The 26,633-nt window shown below is 47.7% G+C and overlaps 8 protein-coding genes across 8 annotated transcripts; 3 read left to right on the forward strand and 5 right to left on the reverse strand.

Moving 5' to 3' along the window:
* Window positions 1–1,297: 1,297 nt before the first annotated feature.
* CTRU02_206637 (uncharacterized protein) lies at window positions 1,298–1,879 on the reverse strand (the record flags this gene model as incomplete). The annotated part of the gene is made up of 1 exon (XM_036731994.1): window positions 1,298–1,879. One exon carries the CDS (start codon window positions 1,877–1,879, stop codon window positions 1,298–1,300), a length of 582 nt encoding a protein of 193 aa, XP_036576225.1.
* Window positions 1,880–3,016: 1,137 nt separating this feature from the next.
* On the reverse strand, window positions 3,017–3,627 carry CTRU02_206638 (hhe domain protein; the record flags this gene model as incomplete). The annotated part of the gene is made up of 2 exons (XM_036731995.1): window positions 3,017–3,337; window positions 3,397–3,627. The coding sequence occupies 2 exons, from the start codon at window positions 3,625–3,627 to the stop codon at window positions 3,017–3,019; spliced, it is 552 nt and encodes a 183-aa protein (XP_036576226.1).
* A 2,056-nt stretch (window positions 3,628–5,683) lies between these two features.
* On the reverse strand, window positions 5,684–7,681 carry CTRU02_206639 (DUF1446 domain-containing protein; the record flags this gene model as incomplete). Its single annotated transcript, XM_036731996.1, has 4 exons — window positions 5,684–5,829; window positions 5,878–6,635; window positions 6,686–7,169; window positions 7,225–7,681. The coding sequence occupies 4 exons, from the start codon at window positions 7,679–7,681 to the stop codon at window positions 5,684–5,686; spliced, it is 1,845 nt and encodes a 614-aa protein (XP_036576227.1).
* Window positions 7,682–8,479: 798 nt separating this feature from the next.
* On the reverse strand, window positions 8,480–10,530 carry CTRU02_206640 (Fusicoccadiene synthase 1; the record flags this gene model as incomplete). The annotated part of the gene is made up of 2 exons (XM_036731997.1): window positions 8,480–10,154; window positions 10,229–10,530. 2 exons carry the CDS (start codon window positions 10,528–10,530, stop codon window positions 8,480–8,482), a joined length of 1,977 nt encoding a protein of 658 aa, XP_036576228.1.
* Window positions 10,531–11,673: 1,143 nt separating this feature from the next.
* CTRU02_206641 (averantin oxidoreductase) lies at window positions 11,674–12,751 on the reverse strand (the record flags this gene model as incomplete). Its single annotated transcript, XM_036731998.1, has 2 exons — window positions 11,674–11,836; window positions 11,907–12,751. 2 exons carry the CDS (start codon window positions 12,749–12,751, stop codon window positions 11,674–11,676), a joined length of 1,008 nt encoding a protein of 335 aa, XP_036576229.1.
* A 1,212-nt stretch (window positions 12,752–13,963) lies between these two features.
* On the forward strand, window positions 13,964–15,463 carry CTRU02_206642 (transposase; the record flags this gene model as incomplete). The annotated part of the gene is made up of 3 exons (XM_070204747.1): window positions 13,964–14,178; window positions 14,227–14,466; window positions 14,575–15,463. The coding sequence occupies 3 exons, from the start codon at window positions 13,964–13,966 to the stop codon at window positions 15,461–15,463; spliced, it is 1,344 nt and encodes a 447-aa protein (XP_070061851.1).
* A 1,712-nt stretch (window positions 15,464–17,175) lies between these two features.
* Window positions 17,176–19,152, forward strand: CTRU02_206643 (flavin-binding monooxygenase-like family protein; the record flags this gene model as incomplete). Its single annotated transcript, XM_036731999.1, has 1 exon — window positions 17,176–19,152. One exon carries the CDS (start codon window positions 17,176–17,178, stop codon window positions 19,150–19,152), a length of 1,977 nt encoding a protein of 658 aa, XP_036576230.1.
* A 694-nt stretch (window positions 19,153–19,846) lies between these two features.
* On the forward strand, window positions 19,847–21,171 carry CTRU02_206644 (reverse transcriptase domain protein; the record flags this gene model as incomplete). Its single annotated transcript, XM_070204748.1, has 2 exons — window positions 19,847–21,069; window positions 21,156–21,171. 2 exons carry the CDS (start codon window positions 19,847–19,849, stop codon window positions 21,169–21,171), a joined length of 1,239 nt encoding a protein of 412 aa, XP_070061852.1.
* Between the last annotated feature and the right edge of the window lie 5,462 nt (window positions 21,172–26,633).

Here is a 26,633-nt window from a genome sequence, read left to right on the forward strand (position 1 = left end):
CAGTCGGAAGAATGAAACAACATGAAAGAATCACACTTTTTGATGGCAGTTGTGCACCAAAACCCAAACACAAGAAACTTTGGAGATTCTTCCGAGTCCGCACTGTAAACAGGTTGGATCATCTGTTGAATGTTGGTAGGCTTGTGGTACATACAATAGGACTATTAACAGCTTCTGTTGATTGTCTTTTTCAATATTCAAGCCCAAGACATAGGAGGCTGCCTGTTTCGCGACCCAGGTGAAATCAAATGATGTTTAACACGGGGCGCTATGGCGCTTAAAATACTGGCGGTTACACCTGTTGTCTACGGCCAATTTCAGCATCGCTTCCGAGGCCCTTGAAGCAGGAAGCCGCCTCCCTTCTCGTACATTGTGTTTTGATATTATCCATCAACAACAAAGATTGTGCTAGCGTCGAGGTTGCTTAGGAGCATTCCCGGCGCTTCTGGTGTTCCGCAAAGGGCCCTTGGTAGGTCTGGTGCGCTCACCGTTTTTGGCCGCCCAAATTGATTACGGAACTGAATTCCTGGCTTAATAGTATATGTCAAATTATGACTGGGTAGGTCAGATTGAATGATTTGCTGTCCAAGTTCAAAGAAACAACATCAAATGGCACTTGAACAGCTCCAAGATATTTAAACTGCGTATTGCTAAGTCGCTTCAAGAAGAATAAAAACAGTATAAATTGGCTGTGGCAACTCGGAGCCTAACGTTAGTCCCTGGCTTTCGCAATGCATGGTTTAGCTAAGCAATGCGAACGTCTTTGTCTGGTAAGCCCAGCAATGTGACCATACTAAAAATTAATTTGTCAGGCGGATCCCTGAGTTCAATCTGTGCATCAAGGGCAGAGACATTTGTTCTGCGGAATTTATTCCCAGTCCGGTTCTTTTAAGGCAAGTCTATTATTTACGTGCTGATGCGAGACGATTCAGCTCATCAGTTTTAGTTTCGCTTAAATTGAGAGACTTTCCTAAGTCGGAATGCAGTCAAGCCTTTGGAACTAGTTCGGATAATCGGGTGACTGGAACCAAATGTATTAACTGTTCTGCAAATGATCAAGCCTTTTCCAATGCTTGACAAAACTTTCCAGACATAGACTCAACCTCTAACAGGATACAGTTTTTTATAATACATCGGTGCATCCCGGGCCGATGCCATACGTGCCTTCAATCTGGCAATAATGCATCTATCAATGGTGTGAAGCCAAAGGTTAAGGGCATAGTTGATCAAATAATCCGTTCTATATTGGTGAATCTAGTATTACATCGCTATTCGTTGCATCATTATCGTACCAAATTCAACGACGTCCTGAACCATGGGCAACACGGTCTATTACTAACCCGCCCACTGTGCTTCCGACAATATGCTCCCAGCTCTTGTGAGGCTTCTCATGATGCCTCGCGGCCACGGCGTCGATGGCACCAGCCCCCGCTGCGGCTGTAACTATTCTTGATGTCCGGTCTCTGTCATTCCTTGACAGCCCGGCTTCGATGATTCCAGCACTAGCAGCCGCAATCGCTGCCTGGCTCCAATTAGGACCTGCATTAGAATGTCTTCTTTTGCTTCGGCTACGGCGACGCCCATGGTGATGCTCGTTTGCATGTTCATGATCATGATTTCTAGATCGTGGTCGAGAGTGCGATCGCTTTTCATCATAGTAGTAGTATTCATCATCGTAGGGTCGGTGTCGATCGCTCTGATAATCTTCAAAATGCGCTCTTCGATCAGAGTGATCGTGATGTCTCCGAGCAAGTCGGACAGCCCCAGCATCCCTTGACGAGTTGGGATATGGGGTATCTCCCCCATACTCGGAGTAACTGGGAGAGTGGTGGCGTCGACGCGACGGAAAGTCGTCCCGGTATTCGTATCTGTGAGACATCCTTGAAAGCTCTCCGACGGTTGGGGAATTGCTAGTGGATTTCGGAGTTGAGAGCGGGAGTTGAACAGGATCAGCGCCTGGGGTCCAGCTTATATACTCTACTTAAGCTTACTGTGACCCGAAGACCCCGAAAATAATTGGCACTTTCTGGCTCATGCTGTTGCAATTTGTTCCTAGGTTTTCCACTTGCTTGCCGCCAGAAGCAATGTCGTTGAACGGTTTCTGATGTCACTCCCTTGGCAGAAAATTCAAGGCGTGTTGCATAGAGGTGACTGCGAATCACTTGTTAGACTTTCAACTACGTACTCTACGTAAAGATACATCAGAATGGTGAGTGGAGTCGCTGGTGCCGTTAAAGTTGCATTTGCTTACTGATTTGATCCAAACGAATGCAGGCTTGCATTCAATAATCCAGGGTGCGGAGCAAAGCAACGTCAACATGACAGAGTCGCCGGAACGAACTCTTGTGGGCCGCGTGAGCATTTCCTACGTAATTTTACTGTAATGGCACTTTTTTTGCGCACAACACATTGGGGCAGGCAAATGCGATCAAGCTAACATGTCCCGTATCGTCGGAAAAAGGGATTCCTTTAATGGTGGGACTCGAAACAGTAGCAAGTCATTTTTCATAACATACTAATGGCATTCTTCAATTTAAACTCTTTTCAGCAAATTCAAACCCTGATAATTGTTATTTGAAAATTGGTTGTAATAAACAGTAGCTTGCGTTCCGATTTTGCCGGAGTCTGGGTCTCACTGGGCAATGACGTGAACGTGACAAAACACGGCCAACCCCGCGTAAGTGGGGCCGACTTCCATCTCCCGTCTCCGATGTCTCCGGACTTTCGGTATTAGAGTTTACATGTCAATATCGACTGTTGATTTAAGGAAACTACCCTTCAAAATTACGCCGTTGCTGTGGGAATCATCGAGTTTCAACTAGGTCGCATGCGAAGAACGGTTATCAATCAACCTGTAAAGATGGGTTCAGATCTACGTCGAGCGAAAAAACACAGTTAGAACTCAAAAGCAAAAGGTATAACCCTTAAAGAGTCAAATAATATATTCTGACGTTTCATCTAACCATAACATCATATATCATGCGACTGCTTGAATCCAGCGATAAACTTCAAAGCTTTATTGAGTTCCTCCAACAATCGGATCAAGGCTGGTAAGCGAGCCCTCTTTCGTAGCAAGAAAGTCCGTAATCAGTTTTGATGGGGGCCCGTGAGAGGCCGAGGGATTGCTTCTGGTAGGGGCGAATAGCATCGTGTTTCGAAACTGCTCCTCAAGCTCTTCGGACTCGGTAATGCTAAGACATTCTTCAAGCCTTGCAACGTCCTGGTGATCGGTGTCGCGAACGTGTGCTGCCAAATCAACCCAAAGTGCTTTTAATTCGGATTCGAAGCTCGCATCATCGACAGGGATAACCTGGAGCTTGCAGATCTTCTCCTTCAACTGCTGATCGTCAGCATCCCTTCCATACGAAAAGGAGCAAATGCGCTGGAGAGACTTACACTCATCCGGTCGGCGTGATTCTTTTCACATCTTGATGCGCCGTCAAATAGACGGTCCCTAAGGACAGGAATCAAAACCTGCTCCTCGCTGATACAATGCCTTGCCAGTTCGAGAGCGAGTTCGTTTCTCCAGCGGACTTTATCCTCGGTCGACGACGCAGTAAGAATGTATCTGTATGCTTGTTCGATCCTCCGGTGATCTTGTTTAATGGTTTCTGATAGGCGCGGCATAATGGCGGGTGACGGTGGGCTACGAAATGATGGTAATGTCAAGGCGTTGGTTCTGTAACCAGATGGCTGAACAATTATTAATGGACAGATGGTTTTGTAGGAGCTTGTGAAAAACAACTACTGATGATGGCTTGGACTCCGTAATAATTCAAAGCCTGGAACTGCAGCATGTCAGGTTATTATATAACCAGGCACAGCAATGACGTTTTAAAATATTCATGTACGCTGCGAGGGCCAGCTCTCTCTCCAACTGACCATAAGGTGACATCTGACAAGATAGCTTCGTTTCCCCCTCGGGCATGTGGCGCTGTCTCAAGCTAGGGAATCCCGCCACGCGCCTGGTTGGCTTGCAGCATCCCGAGAAGCGAAGGAGATCAGTGGAGTTTTGCGTCCGGGTAACTTTGTCTCCTGAACCACGGGTCTCAATACCTGAAATATTTACACCTCCGAGCTATCGGTATGGGCATATGCTCCGGTTGGCGGATAGGATGATCCGCGGGATGAGCGCCACGCCACTTTGCCCCTTCTGGCTAGGGGGATTATCAGCAACATCCTAGTCGGTGATTCGCTTGTCAGCCAAAAGGATGAGACAGATGCCTTGATGGGGCCTCGAGCCTTGCTTTATCAACCCGCCACTTAATCATCGCCGCGTCACCCCCTGGACTGTTTTCGGTCCCTGCGTCGCAGGCCAAATTCAATTCGCGCCACGTGAATATGGCGTTGGCAATGGGTAACGGGGCGAGCACGACGGGACAGGTAAATAGCGATACAGGTGTATCAGGCTTTTCTTCCAGGTACTATTCATCCTCATTTCAACAGACAAGATGTGGTTTTTAGCCAAGGGACACTCTGACAGGGTTGCTAATGAGCAGCTGTGCCTTTCCGCAACAGACGTCATGATCTTTCCACTGGAGGTTTCGAAACGATAGAGGGCAAGAAGACACTCAACGTAAAAGAATGTCTCAGGCGTTTCATACGAAACTCCTCTGTGAGCTGCTCCACAAACTAGAGTGCTTAGGATTATGAACTCAGAATTATCTGACGAAACCCTGTCGTGCAAAGACATTGTGAGGGAGGTCTTTCTCCAGACGTTAGCAGAACAATCTAAGATGATCGGCGGCTGGGCTCCAGGTATCCCGTCACCCATCACATCAAGTGCTGTCGGGCTACAGGCCCATTGCGAGCCACAAAACGGCCCATATTTCTCCAAATTCCGCGGACAATAAGTATGGAATTGGGAGGAAACTCACACTGTCTGTTCCTGATTGGTTGTAACTCCGCATGCTATTTACCTGTACTTGTAGCCCAGCAGCAGTTGATGGGATAATGGGTAATTCTGATATATTCCTTTTAGTAACATCACCGAACCTCTGATTTCACTCAATTTGCCGGGGTAGATATTCGCAGGACGTCCTTAAGCAGCTTAAACGTTCTGTAGGTCCCTAAGGTCCCTACATCGCGTGTTCTTTGCTGCCCACCGTCATAGCTAACTAACATTTGACCCCGTGTTTGAAAATCGAACCAGAATGGAGGCAATTCGAAGAGTAACATAGACATTTGATTTCGAATTTGTTAATTAGGAATGGTTTCTCGGGCAACTAATGTGAGGATAAGGCATCGGTCTTTTCTGAGCATACCCACCTCCCCAAGGAATGTATCAGAAGCCTCTCAACGCTGTGGAAAGGTGCTCATATTAATAGCAGTAGAGCGGCTGTAGTATGTATCTAAGCCGCAAATGTCGTGTCTGTTCAGTCATCGTCTTGATGTTGTGTCTGGCATAGTATTCCATGGTTGATGCTATGCCCCTAAGCCTCCCGTGGGCGTTCAGGTGCGATTAATCCAGTATATCAACTAGTAGGAGACTGTAAAAGCTTCATTTCCAAGGTTTAAGCGGTTCATTCGGTTCTGTACTGAATCCTTATTCTCACTCTTGTAAATGTATCGCAATCCCCTCCATCCCGTGGTGTCCGATAATGACTGGTTACAAGGAGCTCATCGGCTGTGATCAGAACTCTGTCCTTAGAAGAAATGTTGCAACGTAATCTACACCTAGACGTCAGATCTTTCCTTGGGCCAAGAACATCTCTGGGACGTCAACGTGTTTGCAACGTAAATACTCTGCCAGGTTCTTCCCAAGGAAGTCATAAGACGAGCTTGATGTCACACCACGATCGAGGTGGTCTTTAAGCAGAAAGTGAACAGCTATGTCATGTCAGTGTTGTGCAGAACCATAGTGAGAAAGCTGCCTACCATGGAGATGTGGAAGCTCAAAGCGGAAAATGGGCTTTCCTTTGTCATCATCGCCCAAAAGTTCTCGAATCTTATTGACGGTCAACACAGATCTAAGCCAGTCCCATTCACCTGAATCCCGCACAAAAAAGCCGACATTGCTATCAGATCCTTTGTCGCCGGACCTTGCGTGAACAATGTATCCCAGCGGCGCTTTAATTGCTGGTCCGAGAGACGCAGGGTTTATAGGGTCGCTCGTTTCGTACGTTGGTTGCTTGTAAACAAACGCTGCCGTGTCCATCGGAGGAGGTATTTCCACGTGCTGATCCTTCCATGGAAGGTGACAGGCATGTTTTATGGCGGTCTGCGGGATGATACTGACCCAACATTCATAGAATTCCTTCGGGAAGGCTTGCCGTGTGTCTGTATGAAACGTCGCCCCAGGGTAACTTTGCATAATATTATCGACAATCGGCTTAAGAAACTTCAAGGGGGACAGTGTCTCCTTAGAACGTGATTGAGCGAAAATGCGCAGGTCAACTGTTGCCGCATCCTGATTTGATGGGTTTTCCGGACACGACCCATTGGTGCTGAACTTGAGACAAGAATATTGCGTTTCATCCAGTACATGCCGAATTTGTCTTTCAAACAAAGCAGCTTTCTCTTTGATGTCGAGCCCACAGAGGAAATAGTGAGCTTCAGCTTGGTATCCACCTCTGGCAACTATGCCAACCTTGGTTGTCGATGGAGGCTTCATGTGTCCGACGTTGGACACACGCCCATAAAGATGTTAGTCGATAAGTTAAAAAGAAGTTGAAAGGTATCTTACACTTTGTTCTCCCCAACTTGAGCCATTTTTATTTTATCGAGTACTGCAACAACGTCGGAGTTGTAGTAGTAAGGCCCCTGAATCTCATACAACAGCTGCGCTGTGCATGTTTCCGGTGTAACCATCCCATCCTTCTTAGATTGCTTATAAACGCTGAATTCTCCGGTATTATCAATTGCAGCAATGGGAAAACCGAGATCAACAGAGTTTCCGGAAAGGCTATTGAACCCTGAAAAGTTACCTCCAGTGATATAAGTGGTGCACTCAATAAGGTGGCCGGCGACAAGTGCGTGTGCAAGCCGAGAGTAGTCAACACGAGTCCAGCCATGATGATATGCTGCGCATGCAACAGTAGGTGATGCATCTGCGACACGGCCGCACAAAACAATGTCAGCGCCTTGCTGGAAGGCCTCGACGATGCCCCAACAACCAAGGTAAGCTTGGGCATAGATAGGCTCGTAGTTCCAATCCTTGATGTTTCGGCCTAAATTCGTTACTATAATTCAGTATCATCGGAACTCTCGATGGCCAGTAATTACCAGTTGTCAGGTTTTGAAACCCATGCCCTGATTCCAATCCCTTCTGAACTACGTCGATCACCTCGTCCCCCTCAATCCAGGCAACCTTCAAGTTCAGACCTTGTTCATTAATCATATTGACCAGAACGTCGCGCAATTTCTTCGTATCACTCGCCCCAGCGTTGACGGCAACCTTGATGCGCCGAGTGTCAAGATGTCCCAATGCCGGCTGAATCGACTCCAGAAATGACGACTCATACTCAGCTGAGTTCGACGGATTGTCGGCTTTCGCGCCACCCCTAAGAGCCATGTTATATTCTGACATCCAGTCGCCAACAATGTAATGGATCTCTTCATCTCGCGCCAGCTCTGCCAGTCCAGCACGCCTATCCGCTGCGGATCCGGAAGCCGATGCGACGCGTGCCTCTCCATTGTCCCCGGAGGTAAAATGTCCGACAAGCTTCGCTCTTAATGGCATTGTGTAAATCAATGATGAATTTATTATACGATAAATATGAATTTTCACCAAAAAGTGATGGCAGATGTCAATCTTTGGATCCTTCTGTGACTGCCGCCTCAATTGCACAAGTGGCCGAGGGTCCGAGCCATAACCCCGCAGTCACAACCTCCGCAGATGGAACAAACCTCGGCATAATGAATCGTACAACAGCTTCGCTGTTTTCTATGATTCCAATGATCTAGATATGCTTTCTGGTTGAATTTCTGCCAACCTTTCTTTCTGCATCGTCGCGCTTATGTCAAATGTCATCCCACTGCTTGGAGACAATGGGGCCGAAACCACCGGAGAGAGTCCCGATGCCATTATAGGTAAAAGTCTTACTGAATCCACCAATTAGACCGTCAGCGAAGTTAGGCTGGGAAATCAAACGATACGCGTAGCCTCAAGGGGGTAGAAGATGATAGAGGCAAGGAATTTAGAGTGGGCTGAGATAGAGCAGGCGAAGCAGCAGATGACAAAACATGATCTGAAATCAGCAAGTTTAGAAAGGTCACTAAGAGTCATGGGTAGAATGCCGTTTGATGGATTTTATTTTCGGAAATATTAAGAAATGCCTTAATCTCTTCGCATTTGTGATTGTGTCTACAGTTATTACTTGGTTGAATGAGATCCAAACCAGAGGTACTTATTTCAAGAGTAGCAATTGCGTTAGAAACATTCGAATATTAACTTGGCGTAGCAATTTGAATATTTTTGTTTGTAACAGGTCTTGAAAAGCCGAGATATCGGTTACAACATTCGACTGCAGTGCGATTATCAAGAAATTGCTTCTATGCTAAGACTTTCCATGAGTAGACGCAATCCAGCGTTCTGCAAACCAAACTGGCCCTCTAGGATCCCGATATCGTTCTTAATATCGTCCTGCCATCTCATCAAAAGTTTCTTTGTTGCATCCAAGGATCCAGATTTGTGCAAAAGAGAGACCATAAACTTCTTTGTCTCCATGGGTTCAGCTATGCCGTTGTTCACAGCTTTGAACATCCCTTCAATCTGACACATGGTTTCTGGGCATTTCTGCGACATGTAAACCATCATGTATGAAAACTTCTGCTCGTCCAAATCTTCGCAGAATCCCTTCTTGTTGGTGTAATCCGCAGACATAATGTTCATGTAATCATCCCGAACCTGATAGTAGAGACCCGACAAACGCAGAAAGCTAGAAATTGTCTTATGAACAAGGTGCTGCGATGTCTCGTGATCTGCTGCATAACGTGGACTAGCTGCCATCATGAGGTCTGATACCATAAGCAAGAGACCGCCGGTCTTTTGACTGACCATATCAAAGTACTCGTCCTCGGATGGACATTTCCGATTAAAAGTCCAGTAAAGATCAAGAGCCTGGCCGTAGAAAAGCTGTCGCAGATGGCTCAACAGAACGTTCATCATTTTCTTATCCCCTAGCTCGTTGATGACCTCCACTGCTTGGACGTAGAGGAAAGTAGCACTGTTGATAGACTGACTCGCACCGTAAATGATGTGCGTGGCTGGGAACCCACGACGAAGTTTTGCATTGTCTTCTATATCATCAAGGATGAGTGATGAATCATGTAGACTGTTGATGACTTTCTTGATACTATCCATCTCTCGTTGGGGTACCTCCAGCCATGTGTTAAGGCAGTCTATCAGGGTTGTTCGAAAACCCTTGGACGGCAGACTTTGCACATATTGAATAGGCGCCGAAATGACCTTTGAGGCAGAAATAGATGGCGTCGGTGCATCATCAGAAACAGTCGTGGGGCAGCTGGAATCAGGAAGCGAAGACGAGGATCGCGAGGCGTCAGGGGTATTTGCTTCGGTATGAGAGTTGCTAATAGAATTGACTGACTGCTGGTTTTGGAAGTTATCTGAGACCGACTTCGCCGGACAGAACAAGGTAGGCGAGTTTTGAGCTGCGTTGGGAATCTTGTCCTTCGGCATAGGCGGCATGAGCGATATTTCAGAATCTGATGAGGCTGCAATTCTTCCCAAAGAGGCAAGCTCATGGATCTTAGGGTGATTTTCAGAAGGCTGCTCCGGAATGTGAGCCCAGTCGTTATGGCGGTAGCATTGTGAACTCCAGAAGTCATTGCCAGCAAGTGCAGTGTGCAGGCTTTCTAGAAATCTGACCAAGTCTGGGCGAAGGTCTTGATGCTCTTGGTAGATCTGATTTTTGGCATTGACCCACCGAAGTTCCTCGGCATGGACCATCTCAGCCACCTTTGCCATGGCATCTTCCTCTGAACACTGCTCTTGCTTCATAAGGAACCAAACTGTGTTGAAAACCTTTCCGGCTTCCTGGGTTTTGGCCTGTTCTCTCTCCCGTGGCCAGCTCCAATAATCATTGGTAAGGAGCATACACCGCTCAACGTGTTTGATAGGCGTAGCCATCAAGTCATATTCTTCGTCGCTTACAACTATGCCCAGAGAAAATTCTAGCATGGCGTAATATGCACTAGCCACATACGGTGTTAACATCGATTTGTCTGAAAAAGCACGCTGGCCTCTGGATTGGGAATGGCAACGAACCCCATGCCTCCGTTGTTTGCCCGCGATGTGAAATACTCATCTAAGCTGTCAATTTCTTCCGTGTTGTACGTTTCCATGACAGCCAGCCATTGTTTGCGGTAAGCTTCCAACATACGTAGAGCCCCAACACGGTCGACTTTGAGGCATTCGAGGATAGCCATTGACACCAGCTCCTTGGTCTTAGCTGAACGTGAATCGCTGCTCAACCGTCTGCTGTCGTTTACATCCATGGCGGCATCAAGATCAAGATGCTCTTCGTGTGCGGCTGCAATAGACATTTCCTCGCATGCGTCTACTTGCATGTCAGTCACAGCTGCGCGAATTTCGCACGGAAGACAACTTAACATCGTGAAAGCAACCGACGTCCAAGAGGTAGCAAAGTAGGCCGAGCCGTTCTGGAATGCTTTCCGGCCAGATGAAGCTTCCCCAATTTCCAACAACACAGGGTGAGCCGTTAGACTTTTTGTCTTGCCCATCTTTCATAATCCGGCCCCAATCACCGGTAAGACATACTGCCCCTGCGTCCGCTAACTGATTATACTTGTGAATTCGAACAGGAAGACTGGTAAGAGCTCCGGATTTCAAGACAGTCTTTCTGTCAACGGGGATAGAATATGGATACAGCTCTTCGTCATGCAACATCTTTTTAGTTTTAGGTGCAAAAGAGGCAGGCTTGATGATTGCCGTGGGAATAAATCGACAAGATGATGTTCATGCGGGTGTTTTTTTTTTATTTAAATTACATCTGAACAGAACCTCCTAAGAATCGTTATAATATAGCTCGATTGTAGATATTCTAGACGACATGACTTGGGCGATATCTGGCGCTACCAGGTTTCGAAACCTGTATTGGTAAGGAGCCCCATGAACCGGAGACATTCGAAAAACTAACTCTGGCACGCAGCAGCTAGTATTAACGGGTAGCAATAGATCGCTTGGCAAGGTGCCGATCTGTTTTCGTGTTCTTTATCTAGCAAAAGCGCAGCTGACAATACGTCACGCGTACAGAGTGCCCGATCGCCTTGACTCATGGATAACGTCTTAAGCTGGGTCCGATATTAGATTAGGCCGGCGGATCCTTTACGACGTATTTGATTACTATATTAACGAGGGATACTGCAGGGAAACCTTGTCTTGATTCGTTTTCGGTTTCAAGTGATCTTTAGAGACTTGTGGGTTCACGACACGTTGTAGAGGGAACTGATTCATTGGTTAAACGTGAACTTGACTCACAACCTTTCGTCTTTTGCATTTCAGAGAGAACTAGCATCCCAGTAACGCGATCGAGTTGGACTTCACTTACCGAGGGTGTAAGAATAAAGAGTATTATGGGGAAGACAGTAAATCACTGAACCGCATTTATGCGTCGGCGGGATTGCGTACAGAGAGAAGTATTGACAAGATTGCAAGAAAATAGCTTCCACGTTAATTTAGAATGTAGGTACTTAATTCGCGCGGATAGCTTTAATAAACAAGGCTCTTTTCTCCCTCATCATTCGCACTGTGGCATTGGTGCCTGCCACCCAATTGTGAGATTCTGGGCACAGCTCCATATCAAAGTGCCAGAAAAGTGTCGCCATCACCATACGCACTTCATGATAAACCAGACTGACGGATATTACCGGTTAGCTCATGGTTCGTTTGCCGAAAGTAATCCTGATCTTTGTATATCACATACCGTTTTCCGATGCAGTCTAGGCTGCCTTTGGCAAATGGTTTAAATGACTCTCTTTTATCGTTTGCGTAACGCGGGTTTGGGCTCGGCAACCAACGTTCAGGGACGAAGCTTTCGGGGTCCGTGAAATTAGAACTTAAATGTGCGCTCGCCCAGTGTGGAACGCCGCACACAGTCCCTGACGGCAAGAAATACCCATCGACCATGGCACCTCCTTGAGGTACAATGCGAGGAATTGCTACTGAAAATGGTGTATGTTGTCGCAAACTCTCCATGATACACGCATCAAGATACGGCAACTTGGAAACATTCGCAACCGTAATGTCGGATGAATCTCGAAAGGCGGCTCTGATCTCCTCCTTGAGTTTCATATGTGCGTCTGGAGTGCTCAGAACCCACCACACCATACCTGTCATAAGAACAGGAGTCGATTCTGCACCAGCCAAGCAGAGGATCGATGCAATGTCGTTGGCTTGTCTTGGTGAGATGGGAGTATTCTGGTCTTGCATTGCCCGCCAAATGAGGCTCATTACGTCGTTTCTACTTTCGTCAGCGTTCTCTATCCATTTAGCTGCCTTCCTTTCCGCTGTTGCTCGCAGACTATTCCAGAACTTCATCCATGGAAGACGCAGCGACAGGTCATATAAACCGCGCGTGACGTTATACCGTAGTATGATTTGCAATATAGACAAAAACGGAGCTCCTAGCTCGATTGCTTTCAGATACTCGTGCTGACGGTTGTGTTCGAGACACCCAAATGACTCCCCAAAGCTCAATACTGCCATGGTATCAAACGTCATCCAGACCAGCTTTTGCGCTATATCAAAACGGCATCCGCGCTCGCTCATAATGTTGAGCCGCAGCTTCGCCGTCCACTCTGTTAGGATCTTCTCGTGCCGCAGCAAGGACCGGTCGGTGAACGCAGGTTGCAAGAGTCTCCGTACAGCGCTATGCTCTGACTTGACTGGTGAAATAAAGCTATGGCGGTCATCCAGCTGTGTGACTCGCAAAAAGTTCAAGTCTCGAACAAATGTCTTGCTGCCACAAATGTCATCCCAAGCTTTCGTTGAAGCATTGGACACCTCGTCTGGCCCCGTGCGAACGATCCGACCGTATTTCTCATGCAAGGCTATGAGATCTTTCCAGTGTGTACCACGGATCTGTTGATGCCACAGTCGTGGGATCCAGGAGATGGCATAGAGTTTAGGACCCGGTACATTGGCAAGGGGATGGAAGTAGAGATTGTAAATGATTCGGTAAATGCGATAACATAACTAGAGATGGAATTTCTATGTCAGCAGATGTTAAACAGAGCTGTAGCAAAACAATAAAAGCCTTACAAAAATAAAAAAGCCTGTCCAGATTGTTATGAACATTTCACTTGGTTTGGCTATCGCGAGGATGCTAGGTATGAGATGGTGTTTGTTTGAGTGTAACGTCCCACACCCACTTCTGGGCACCCCCCACATTTGGGCACCCCATTTACACCAAAAACGCCGTTTTTCGAAATTCTATATTAAACTAACTACTATACTTACTAAGAAAAGAAAATATATATAAACTATGTTAAGTATAATTATAGCCATCTAATTTTTTATAAAGGTTTAAATATAATAATAGTTATAATATAGAAGTTTAAAACTAAAAGCTTTAAAATGTTAGTAGATACTAGTAACTTACTAGTATTCCTTAACATTAGAAAAATATATTTTCGCTTATATATACTTATTTAAAAAATCTAGGAAATTAATATTTATACTTATTAAAAGTATATAATTATATCTAAAAGAGATTTAAAAGTATTAACGTACATGATAAGCGAGTGAGACAGACAAGCGAGTGAGACAGTAAACCGCGACCGTCGCACCTTGACGCGACCGGCACCTTTTCCTCTACAATAAATCATGGAATCAGCTAGTATTGAAAGAAGGTTACAAATTGCCCTTCAAGCAATAAGAAATGACCCAAAACTTAGTGCTCGGGCCGCAGGTGCACTCTATACAGTCAGTCACGCAACATTAAGCCGGCGACTAAAGGGAATAGTCTCACGACGCGACAGCATGCCTAATTCACGGAATTTATCAGATTTAGAAGAGAAGACAATAGTTGAGTATATTCTCGACCTAGATGCGCGATCATTTCCTCCCCGGCTGAGTGGTGTGGAAGAAATGGCCAATCGACTTCTCGCAGAGCGCGACGCGCCTCCAGTTGGGAAGCGCTGGGCTTCTAATTTCGTCAAGCGACAACCACAGCTTAGGACGCGTTTCTTTCGCAAGTATGACTATAAGAGAGCTTAATGCGAAGATCCAGAGGTGATTCGTAGCTGGTTTTCGCTTGTGAAGAATACAATTGCGAAGTATGGTATTGCTGATGCTGATATCTACAACTTTGATGAGACCGGCTTTATGATGGGCGTTATTGCTTCTGGAATGGTTGTTACAAGTGCTGAAAGGCGTTCAAATACGAAGATGACACAGCCTGGCAATAGGGAATGGGTTACAGTTATCCAGGCTATTAATTCCCAAGGGGAGAGCATCCCGCCATACATCATCGTTGCAGGCCAGTATCACCTCTCAAGCTGGTATACAGAAACCTCTCTTCCGGGCGATTAGGCTATTGCAACGTCTGAAAATGGATGGACAACAAACGAGAGAGGTATTGACTGGATCAGACACTTCGACATTTATACAAAACCACGTACGTCTGGGAAATATCGCCTCCTCGTTGTTGATGGTCATGAAAGTCACTACTCCGCAGCCTTCGAGCTCTTTTGTCAAGAAAACAACATTATTACACTGTGCATGCCGGCTCACTCGTCTCATCTACTTCAACCCTTAGATGTTGGTTGTTTTCAGCCGTTAAAGAATGCCTACGGTCGGCAAATTGAGAATAAGATGCGGCGAGGCACAACCCATATCTCGAAGGAAGATTTCTTTGCAGCATTTCACGAAGCTTTTAAGCAGTCTTTTACGAGGAAAAATATCCAGGGAGGTTTCCGAGGAGCTGGACTTGTCCCTTTGAATGCAGAAAGTGTTCTCTCAAAGCTGGATGTAAAGTTCCGAACGCCAACGCCTGAGGAGGGGGTCCCTCAGACACCAGACCCTTGGATCTCTAGGACGCCGAGCAACCCAAGCGAAGCAAGATCACAGTCTACTTTTATTAAGAGTCGAATCTCACGCCACCGAAGCAGCTCTCCAGCATCAATTTATAGTGCTGTGAGTAAGCTAGCCAGAGGGACAGAAGGACTAGGGCATCGGGTAGCATTACTAGAGTCAGAGGTTCAAATCCTTCGAGAGGAGGATGCAATATTAAGTCGGCGTCGAAGGGCTAAGAAAACACGTCTACAGAAAGGAGGAAGTCTTACTATATCTACTGGAGAGGATATACAGTCGCAAAGAGAGGCAGACACGCAACTACAAGAGGAAACGCGACGGAGTAGTGGTCGCAAAGTGAGGTCTGAGACGACTTATCGTCGGTGTGGCGTATGCGGGAATACAGGCCACAACGCGAGAACATATCAATTTATTGAGGAAACATCCGAAGAACAGGAATCCGAGTAGTATTAATCAATCTAAGATTTCTTGTTATAGATTTCGATATTATTATCGCGAAGGTCTGGTTTACTGTCTCACTCGCTTGTCTGTCTCACTCGCTTATCATGTACGTTACTTTAGTAAATATAGTATAATTAAGGGTTAAAATTCTATAATAGAAACTTTTCTTAAGGGAAATTTTAAAATATTATTCTAAGCTTAAAGAATTTTTTACTAAGTATAAGAATATATAAATCTACTATATCTTACTTAAAAATTCTAATCATATTAGTTAAATATCTCTACCTATTTATATATTAAGATATAGGCTAGGTAAATTAGTATTATAAATGTTAAACCTTGAATTTATAATACTTATTATCAATAATACTAGTATATAGCTACTTAAGTATTATAATTAAGTCTTAATCTATTTAACATATATTTATTCTCTTTAATAAGTAAAGTATTTAGTTTAATATAGAATTTCGAAAAACGGCGTTTTTGGTGTAAATGGGGTGCCCAAATGTGGGGGGTGCCCAGAAGTGGGTGTGGGACGTTAATCATATGTACTCGTTGTCGCCGTATGTGGAGATAAGAGGGGTTCGAATCTATTCAAAAATGCTACTGACCAAGGTTATTAAAGAACAATGAAAAAAGAAAGAAAAACCGGGTCGCTTTGGATTATTGTTTGTTTTCTAATCGCTGCTTTGGTATAACCACATCTTGCTTGCCACACACTTGGCGACTACTATACGTGTTTCTCAAATGGATATTGCTCGTTCGCACACAGTCAATTGATTTTGATTCACATCGCGTTTTGTTCAGAGTAACTCGTCATCGAAGTCGGAGTCTTCAAAGGAAGCTGTAAGTGCTATCAACGGTTTACTGTTCCGCTTGGTCACTGAGTAAGAATGTCGTCCAAAATCCACCATGGTGCAACGCTCCCCACACAGTAGAGATCAGACCCCTCAAAACTATCCGGTCACTTGGCATCGGCTTCAATTGTCTAATATCCCGGCAACTAAGTGAATTGCGCCTCATGGCCCCTGTTTAACACCGCCGGAGGCATTCCTATGTGCTCACAGACGGATTGTGGGTTTCGGTGTTGTCCGGTTTTAGCCTCATCAGGGTAAGATACCCCAGATTTTATTACTTGGGGCATGTGGAGTTTGCACCTCTCGAGTCAATGACTATGTAATACAAAGGTTGTAGTCGAGACGATCTTACATTAAGCCGTTCTACTGTCAAGGCTGCACGCGTTTTAGGCGTGACTCGATATCATGGTATACCTTACCGCAGTGACAAGGCTATCGTCTTCAATTACTCGTTTTGGTGCTTTAATTAGGCCTGAAGATCTGCTGAGGAAACCAGACAAGGGTCTCCTGGTTACTGATGACATGACCTACTACGTATGTAGTTGTCTCTGTAGAAATGACGGCTGTGTATTTGCGTTTACTCGCTTGGCGAATAACCTCAACCCTGCACAGTTTATCTACTTAGTAGATGCTTAGCTAGCAGAACAGAACACGTTTCGAAGATGAAATCGCTTTAAGCATGAAAGTCGAGCGCAGACAGATATTGCTAGAGAGCTGCAAGCTTCCTACTGAAAGCCCAGCGTCCAAGCCGCACTCCTTTTTGTCATTCTTGTCATTCGAAATCATCGTAGGAAACAGTGACCGTCAAAGTCATTTCTCTTCATTACAATCCATGCACCCGCTTTACTTGACAGCATTAAAATGAACGCCATAAAACTTAAATACACTGAAGAACGAGTTAAGCGGCATCACCCTGACGGATTGCAACAATACATAATTGATCTCGGTGCATCGGACCAGTACAAGCGATTTCAGAAAGATCCCTGGTGTCAACATGACAACTCGAAACAAGCTTCCAGTGATCCTCTTTCTTCCGCATCGGCAGATTGTGTCCAAAGAGCTGCACTAGAAGATGGGAATTCATGCGTTTTCTTAATCATTGGCGCTGGGTATGGAGGAATTCTTTTTGCGGCCAACCTGATCAAGGCGGGCGTAGATCCCAATGATATCAGACTTGTCGATACCGCTATGGGATTTGGAGGCACCTGGTATTGGAACCGTTACCCAGGGATCCAGTGTGATGTGGAAAGTTACATCTACATGCCTTTGCTCGAGGACACTGGTTATATCCCTACGCTCAAATACTCGTTTGGTACGGAGCTGAGGGCTCACGCAGAACGAATCGCGCTACACTTTGGCTTTCATGACAAGGCTCAGTTTGGTACACGCGTCGATGAGCTCGCTTGGGACGATGACAGTAGCGAATGGGTAGCCAAACTACAGATCGAGAGAGACAACAGGCAAATGTTTGTCCGTTCCAAATTCGTTCTTACAGCCTATGGCATCGGACACTATCCCAAGCTTCCAAACGTTCCTGGACTTGACTCCTTCTCTGGCGCCGCCTTTCATACCAGTCGCTGGGACTACGATATCACGGGAGGGACCGAGGCAGATCCAAAACTCACCGGTCTGGCGGACAAACGTGTCGGAATTGTCGGAACAGGTGCCACAGCTGTTCAAGCAGTGCCATATCTAGCACGCTGGGCAAAGCAGTTATACGTGTTCCAGCGCACTCCGAGCTCTGTTGGTCCCCGAAACAACAAGCCGACTGACCCGGAACTCTGGAAAAGCGAAGTAGCCACTCATCCAGGCTGGCAAACAGACAGAGCTGAGAACTTCAATGCGTTCCTGAGCAATGCCTTGATTAGGCCAGAGGCAGATCTAGTTGATGATGAATGGACGAAGCTACCATCATACAGCGCCTTGATCGGGAGTCCAACGAACGAAAGCCTTCAGTCTCGGGACGAAATTGCCAAATATGTTGCTACTCTCGAGCAGATGGACCTGCCACGGCAAGAAAAGGCGCGGTCGAGAGTTGATAAACTTATCAAGGAACAAGAGACTGCTGAAGCTCTCAAGCCCTGGTATCCATCTTGGTGCAAACGGCCATGTTTCAACGACGACTACCTTGATGCTTTTAACCAAGACAACGTAGTACTGGTCACTACTGGTGCCAGAGGCATTGAAAGAATCAATTCTCATAGCGTAATAGTCAACGGCGACAAATACGATGTCGATGTACTGATCTTCGCTACTGGCTTTAGACCACCTACATCTGGGAGCCCTGCTGAGAGAAGCAGAATGAAGGTGTATGGACGCAAAGGGCTGGATATGGATGCAAAATGGGCACAACCTCCAGGATTAAGCACATTGCACGGCCTCATGAGTCGCGGCTTCCCCAACTTCTTTTTCCCCGGCCCCAATCAGATGGGAGCCGCCCCTAATGGCACGTACCAACGAGACCAGTTGGGTCGACACTTCGCCTACATTGCCACCTCTGTATCAGAAAAGTTGGACCAGAAACAACTCTTATTACAAGAGCAGAAAGTTTCTAAGTATGGCAAGTACAACGTCGTTGTAGAGCCGTTAAGGGAAGCGGAGGATGAATGGGCTGAATCTGTTGCAAAGAACGCAGCTAAGCTGGCCGCCATGGGGGGCTGCACTCCGAATTACATGATAGTACCAAAGGACCAAGAGGCAGATACGCAACAAGATAGAAAAGAGATGCAGCGGAAGGCTAGAAACGCGCTTTGGGGCAAGGGGGTTGCAGACTACATGTCTATCCTTCGCAATTGGCGGGACAAGGGTACACTTGACGGACTCGAGATTACCGTTTGAGTCATTTGTTGTATAATTGCATCTAAGAATTCATATGACGAGGATCATAGAAGCAATAAAGATTCTGCGACATGACCCGAGAACGGGCGCTAGCAGTTTGTCGCAATAGAGCAAAAAGTTTGTCTTCCTTCGGTTTCGGAAAAGGGGTGAACGTTGTTTCCTGGCTGTGGATGTTCCCCATCATGTATTAGAGGTACCCGGGGGGGTGTATCCGTGTCAAACGTAACTTAAAGCTAATTTTAGGGGTTTTTGGTCTCGAACATTACTAAATGTCCCTCTTCAGCTTGAGCTTATTGAACTGGGTGTTCATGAAGTTGAGATCTGACGAATACAGCTTACTAGCCAATTATAGAAATTAGTACTCTTGCAAAGAAATGAGGCAGCAGTCAAGCTGTCGTGCTGGCTCCGGGCCTCCGGACCCACTCTGCCGCGTCTCGGCCGCGAGGTCACGTGACCTCGCTCCAGCGACCGTATTCTTAAGCGTCCTTCGCTCCGCTCGCTCACTTAGAGAATACAAGCCGTTTTGTTCCTAGTTGATGCCGCCCGTGCCTGACGTCGGTCACCACAGTTATGAGCCCAGCTTACCACATCACCCCTTTCTACTGTTAACCAGACGAAGGGTTCGTGGCGGAACACCATCAACTCCTTACGGTCTTCACAAATTTCGCTTCAAACAGCAACTTCTACAACGAAGATGTCGTCGCAGATATCTGTTCTCACGAGCACGACAAGGCTAACCTGCCGCCGGGACTTCCCCGTTTGGTACGACGCTCTCTACGCCGAAGCCGACGCAGCAGACGTCTGGGATCTCATAGACCCAGACGACACTACGTCTCCGTCAGACCCAAGAGAGGACGATGAAGAACTCTCGATCGAATCATGGATCACGCAGCAGAACGAAAAGCAGCGTAGAACCTATGATCGGAAGCGGAAAGCCTACGATTCGATTCTCCAGCATAGGGCAGAAGCGAGTGACGATACAGGGGAAGAACTCCAGGAGCCTGTAGCACAACCAACTCTCACGCAAAACACGCCCGGGACCTTTGAAAGATATACGAACTACCTCGCTTCAAAATCAGGCCGCGACGTCCTCAAAACTCGTCGGGAGCGGGACTTCGACTCTATTCAGCGTTGGGTTAAGGAAACGGTCGACAAGGACATCCTCTACGCTGCGAGATCGGAGATCCTAGCGAACAACCAACGTTCACTCCGTGCTCTTATTCAGTACCTTCGGAAACGCTACGCTCCAAGCGAATCAAGCAGTCAAACTACAGTTCGCGAAGAGTACCTTCTCCTCCTGGAAAAGGCCAACACAAGCGTAAACCCCCAGACCTGGCTAAGAGACTTCCATCGAGTACTGCTCCGCGCGCTTCGATTCAGAATACCGGAAAGCCAGGGAACGCTCGCTTCGAAAACTTTTCTTCGAGCGGTGGGACACCGTTTTGCCCCCTCCTGGGCGACCTCCGAGCTCACTGAAATTGTCAAAATGGAGCGCAAGGGGGACCGCATCCCTACTGTAAGTGAATACAGGGATATGCTGGAGGACTTGCTGTATGAGGACACCCTATACGACAAAAATCGGGGTAAAACAAGCGGTGTGTACGCTACCCTTGCCGGTCGCCCGAGCGAAGCAATCTCAGATGGAAAAAGCGGTTCGAAAGGAAAAGGCAAATCCGAAGCGTGCCCCTGCAACAAACCCCACAACGCAAACCCCCTGGAGTGCACCCGCGTGGAGTACGCCCTTACCGGGCGAATCAAGCCTTCCCAGGACAAACTATCGAGGGACGAGTGCAAGGAGATTCGAAAGCGTATCAATCAGTCCGAGAACTATGATCTCCGAGCCGAATTAGCTCGGAAAGGCTGGATCTGGGCGACGGAACCTCCCAGCTTCCGAAACCCAGCGCCGCCTCGCAATAGGTCGTCAGGAAATACCGGCTCTAAAGCGAAATCGCAGCAAGAGGAGAATGAGTCAGAGGTGACACTGAAGAGAAATATCCACGCAGTAACGATCAGCCGTGAACTTCTCCGGGAAATTTCGGACGACTTCGACTCGGACTACGACCAACCAAGCGTATTTGCAACCCCACTGACGGGACCCCATGTTCTGTCACGAAGCACGGTTCTCGACAACTGCGGAGCTACGCACCTTGTTAACAACCTTGACTTGCTTGAATCGTCTTCTATTAAAACGTGCATCGGCGACGAGAGAGTCGACTCAGGAACTGCTTCGTACCCAATCCTAGCAAAGGGAACGTGGATCTTGCCAAAAGCACTAAATGGCCCTGATGGAGACCTCACAGCAGACCTTACGCTCCATAACGTTGGATACGTAGAGAACTTTCACGTTAACATCGTTTCGGAAGCACTCCTCCGAAAGACAGGCATCTGGTACTCCGGATTGGATAACACACTTCGCCAGGGAACGTACAAAAACAGCGTGGTAGTCAAGCATCTTGTTAGGAAGATGAACATTACTTTCTTCGAATATAAGACCGGTTCCCAGTATATTGCTCAGAAGCGAATTACCTCGAGTAACGCAGGAATCGTGAACCATTTGGTGCTTGCAGTACAGGATCCCGCTCGACTCTCGCTTCGTAAACCACCTGATAGGTATGATGACGCCTGGTTATGGCACCTTCGTTCGGGTCACCTCGCACCAGACGCACTAGAACGAATGGTGTCAAACGTGAGAGGAGTAAAGATAAAAGGACCCACGCGTCTGGAATGCGAATACTGCGCGACAGCGCACGCGAAACAGTTAATTTCGAGGCGAACCTCTGAACGGAAAGCAATTCGACCGTACTATAGGGTCTCATGGGATCTCTTCGACTACCCGACAAGCTTTGACAAGAACCGCTGGCTCTTAGTGATCAAAGACGAATATACCGGTCGTCTTTTCGCGTTTCCGCGCGTAAGTAAATCGCACACCTTCGTCTTCGACGCTCTCAGGCACTTCGAACGATGGGTCGCTCGCCAACGAGGCGTCACCCTGTGCAAGCTGAGACAAGACGTAGAACGCGCGGTAATTGCGATAAACGGAATGACTGAGTATCAACTTTGGGCCCAGCATAACGGGATTGAAATCGAAGAGACACCCCCCTACACCAAGGAACCCAATGGCGGAGGCGAACGAGCGGGCCAGGAATTAATAACCCGAGCGATAAAGATGCTCAGCGCAGCGGGCCTGCCAACTACTCTCTGGGTGGAAGCAGTCATGGCAGCCGCCTACCTGTACAATATGTCACCACGGAAGCGAAGAGCTTGGCTCTCACCAATTCAAGTCGAAGAGAGCTGGTTCCGACAGTATTTTCGCTGGTGGCAACCACAATACAGCGCGAGCCTCGCCCGCGACCTTCGCCCCCACTGGGGCTGGACGTACGCGTATGGGTGTAGGGCTTATCCCCTGAAAAAGGACCGCGAAGCGGATAGGAACAGACGTAACTTCAAGGTGGAACCGCGAGGACATATTGGATATCTGGTGGGCTACGTTATGGACGCTCACAACCTATACAGAGTCTGGATACCCTCGCTTGATCAAGTGATTATCACGCGAAACGTTACCTTTGACGAGACGAAGTTCTACTCGAAGGACGATGCAAAAGCTAGTTTACAAGCGGAGGTGGCCGAGACAGTCTCCACGGAGATCTCGGAACCTCCGGCTACGGCGAACCCAGGACTCCAATTCCTCGGACTCGCAAAACCAAGCGAACTCGTATTTTCACTTGAAGAGCAGCCCCTGCCACCTGCCTTCGCGCCGTCGACCGTAATCTCAGAAGAGACAACGGTAAAACGCTCCGCGGTTAACAGCCGACGCGAAGAGGGCCTGCTCACCCCGGAACCGACCCCTGAGCCGGCCGCAGCGCCGGAGGGGACGGACGGGCAAACGACCGGCCAACAAAGCTCCGAAGCGATGGACGCCGGCGTTCCCGACCCGGGGCACGAAGCCCTCTCTGAGGCGGTCGAAGACGTGATATACGTCAAGACCAACAACGAACCTCCACGAGAACCGGCCGTGGAGGCCGACTCGAGTAATGATCTCGGGGGTGACTCCCCAACTCACCCGGTGCGGCCACACTCGGATAATGGGAACGGGCGCGAACCCGAGATAAAGACCAAGCGGGTGTACAACCGCAAGGACTACGGCCAACAACAGGGCAAACCGAGACGATCACCTCGCTTCGCCCAACACTTCGCATTCCTACAAACGGAACGTAATTGGGAAACTTTCTTCCATACCTATATGCCTGATCAGCAGAAGGCTGTGGAGGAAGCGAACCAAGCCCACTATACGCTCCATTGCTTCGTCTTCGCGTCAATACACCAAGCGAAGCACTCCAGAGCGGTCACTCCACAGCGAGTGAAAATACACACAGATGAGCTTATAAAGCCCCCACGAACGTGGAAAAGTGTTGAAAAAATGCCGACCCACCTCCGAAACCTGTTTTACGAAGCGGCCCAAGCCGAGATAAGTAAATTAGAGGAGATGGACGCTTGGAAAATCATTGACGAACACGAAGCGTCTACGAAACCTATTCCTCTAAAGTGGGTGTTCACTTACAAGCTTGATCAAGACGGCTACCTCGACCGCTGCAAGGCACGAATTTGCGTCCGCGGCGACCTCCAGGCGAAGCATCCTCTCGAACAGACCTACGCAGCGACCCTCGCAGCAAGGACGTTTAGAGTAGCGATGGCGCTCGCGGCGGAATTCGACCTTGAAGTAGACCAATTCGACGTAGTCAATGCGTTTCTAAACGCAACAAGAGGACCGAACGACCCGCCTGTCGTCTGCTACCTACCAGACGGCTTCAAACAGAACGGGAAGTACGTCGAGCTCCGCCGTGCCTTATACGGGCTACGAGACGCTCCCCTCCTTTGGTATAAGGAGTTCTCATCAACGCTGCGGCGCCTGGGACTCAAGCCTGCAAGCGAAGACCCCTGTCTCTTCACTTCAAACGACAAGAAAGTGATGGTACTCTTCTACGTAGACGATATCCTCGTCTTATACCATAGGGACCACCGCGAAGCTGCTCAAAACGTTATAAACGGGGTGAAAGCCGAGTATGAACTCAAGGACCAAGGCCCTGTCGAGTGGTATCTAGGCATTCGCGTGATACGTGACCGTGAGAAGCGAACAATTAACCTCGCACACGACCAATATATCGAACGCGTAGCGAAGAAATTCAACCTTATCGACTCGATCGTGCCGCATACACCATTGCCATTCGTCCCGCTCCAGAAGAACACCGCTGAAGCGACCCCTGACCAGGTAAAGCAATACCAAGAGAAGGTCGGCTCAATTCTGTACACTGCGATCATGATTCGCCCCGACGTCGCCTTCGCTTGCGCTACACTCTCGAGGTTCCTAACGAACCCGTCTCTCGAACATCAGAAGGCCGCGAACCAAGTCATTAGATATCTTTATCACACTCGCTACCTTTCGCTCTGCTTCGGTAGCTCGGGGGGTGCAGGTGCCCAAGTTCTCCTAATTGCGGGCGACGCCTCGTTCGCAGACGACGAAGAGACGCGGCGTTCATCTCAAGGGTACATCATCTCACTGTTCGGCGGTCCCATTCAGTGGAAAGCCGCGAGACAGAATACCGTTACCACTTCTACTACAGAAGCGGAACTCCTTAGCCTCGAAAACACTGCTAAGGAGACCATCGCTCTCAAACGCTTATTTCGGGATATTGAACTAGACCTCGGAGACGTATGGAAGATCCATTGTGACAATCGCCAAACGATTCGCCTGGTAGTAGGCGACAAGGAACGCATCTCAACGCGCCTTCGCCACGTTGATATACAGAACATATGGCTACGCCAAGAGTATGCCAAGAAGACGTTCGACGTGGTATATATGCCTACCGACGAGATGCCAGCAGACGGTCTCACAAAAGCACTCTCCCGAGCGAAGTTCGAACACTTCAGGGCACTTCTAAACCTACAAGACATTCGGGCACAAGTCACAAGAAGCGAAGAGAAACAGGTGCGCGCGAGCAATGCTGGCCCGGAGGCCGAAAGTTAAATTTTGACTTGGCCCCTGGCCAGGAAGCATGATACGCTCCCAAAGGAGCAAAAGCAAGCGTACTTACGCCCCGTAGGGCGGGCTCTTTTAACGACCTCGGAGGGAGGCCGCGTACGTGTCCATCAGGACGTTGTACGCGGGGAGAACAGCCGCCGGCAAGTGTCCTCCAACAAGGCTGTCAATGGCAGCACGGAGACCAGCCGCTTCGGCCACGGCCGGAACCGCTGCAGAAGAGTCAACGGGCAGAGGAAATAATAACTGATGGGCAACCCACGTTGTGGGCCAATCAGAAGGCAGGATTTTCAGAAAATTCAACTGGCAATAATAAGAGGCAAGTACGACGGTTGAATAAAGGAAAGTGCGATTATTGCGCCAGGCGGCGCGCAAGGGCGAATTTCGCCATATTCACATCACTTCGAGCACAAAGACCGAGGCGAATACAACAACACCTCTCTTTTGTTATATATATATTCACAAGAGGCTCTGAATAGCCTCATAATCTTGTATCTAGGCGATAGTAGCGATATGGCCTCGAGGCGCGGTTTTCCAGACGACTACGCGCCGTCTGGGGGGGTGTGTCGTGCTGGCTCCGGGCCTCCGGACCCACTCTGCCGCGTCTCGGCCGCGAGGTCACGTGACCTCGCTCCAGCGACCGTATTCTTAAGCGTCCTTCGCTCCGCTCGCTCACTTAGAGAATACAAGCCGTTTTGTTCCTAGTTGATGCCGCCCGTGCCTGACGTCGGTCACCACACAAGCTCAATTCCTTTTTCTTATACTGTCATTTAGTCAACTACAGATTCTCTCTCCTAAACCTACTGCTGCCATGTCGAAGGCTTCTATCGAACCTGTTATTCAGTTCATTTTTAGGCTAAAACTCGATCTGGCCCTCAATCAATATGCAACAACATTTCTAATGCTGGCCATGCTTCTTGGAGCGATTATTATGTTTCAGGAACCAGTTCTACACCCTGGATTTCCTGCAGTTGGTATAGATAACAAAGCATGGGGATGGTTCAAATATCGAAAGGCAGTAAAAGACTACAATACTCGTGGGAAGCAAATCATTCAAGAAGGCTCAAAGGTAGCAGTGCAAATCCAATCAAGTTTCTCAGTTGAGTCGAGAGTGCTAACAATACTCTCGGCGTTCTTTTCCATAGATCCGGAAGCCTTTTCAAGTTGTAACTGAAACTGGAACGAAGCTTTGTTTTCCACCTCATTATGCCAAGGATCTAAAGAACATCAAAGCCCTCAGTTTCACAAAAGCTCTCAGTCAGGTCAGGCTTTTAATTCGCATTGGCCGAACTTGTTTTGATGTACCTGTTTGGGCTCATCGTGTTCAGATACTAACTAATTTTGTAGGAGCTTTTCACCTCTTACCGGGGATTCGAACCAATCAAAGCCGTGAGCCATGACAAAAATATCCTTCAGAATATCACGCGACTAAAGATAACTCCATCAC

Source organism: Colletotrichum truncatum, assembly GCF_014235925.2.
Source record: "Colletotrichum truncatum strain CMES1059 chromosome Unknown Contig_0003, whole genome shotgun sequence".
Classification (NCBI taxonomy): domain Eukaryota; kingdom Fungi; phylum Ascomycota; class Sordariomycetes; order Glomerellales; family Glomerellaceae; genus Colletotrichum; species Colletotrichum truncatum.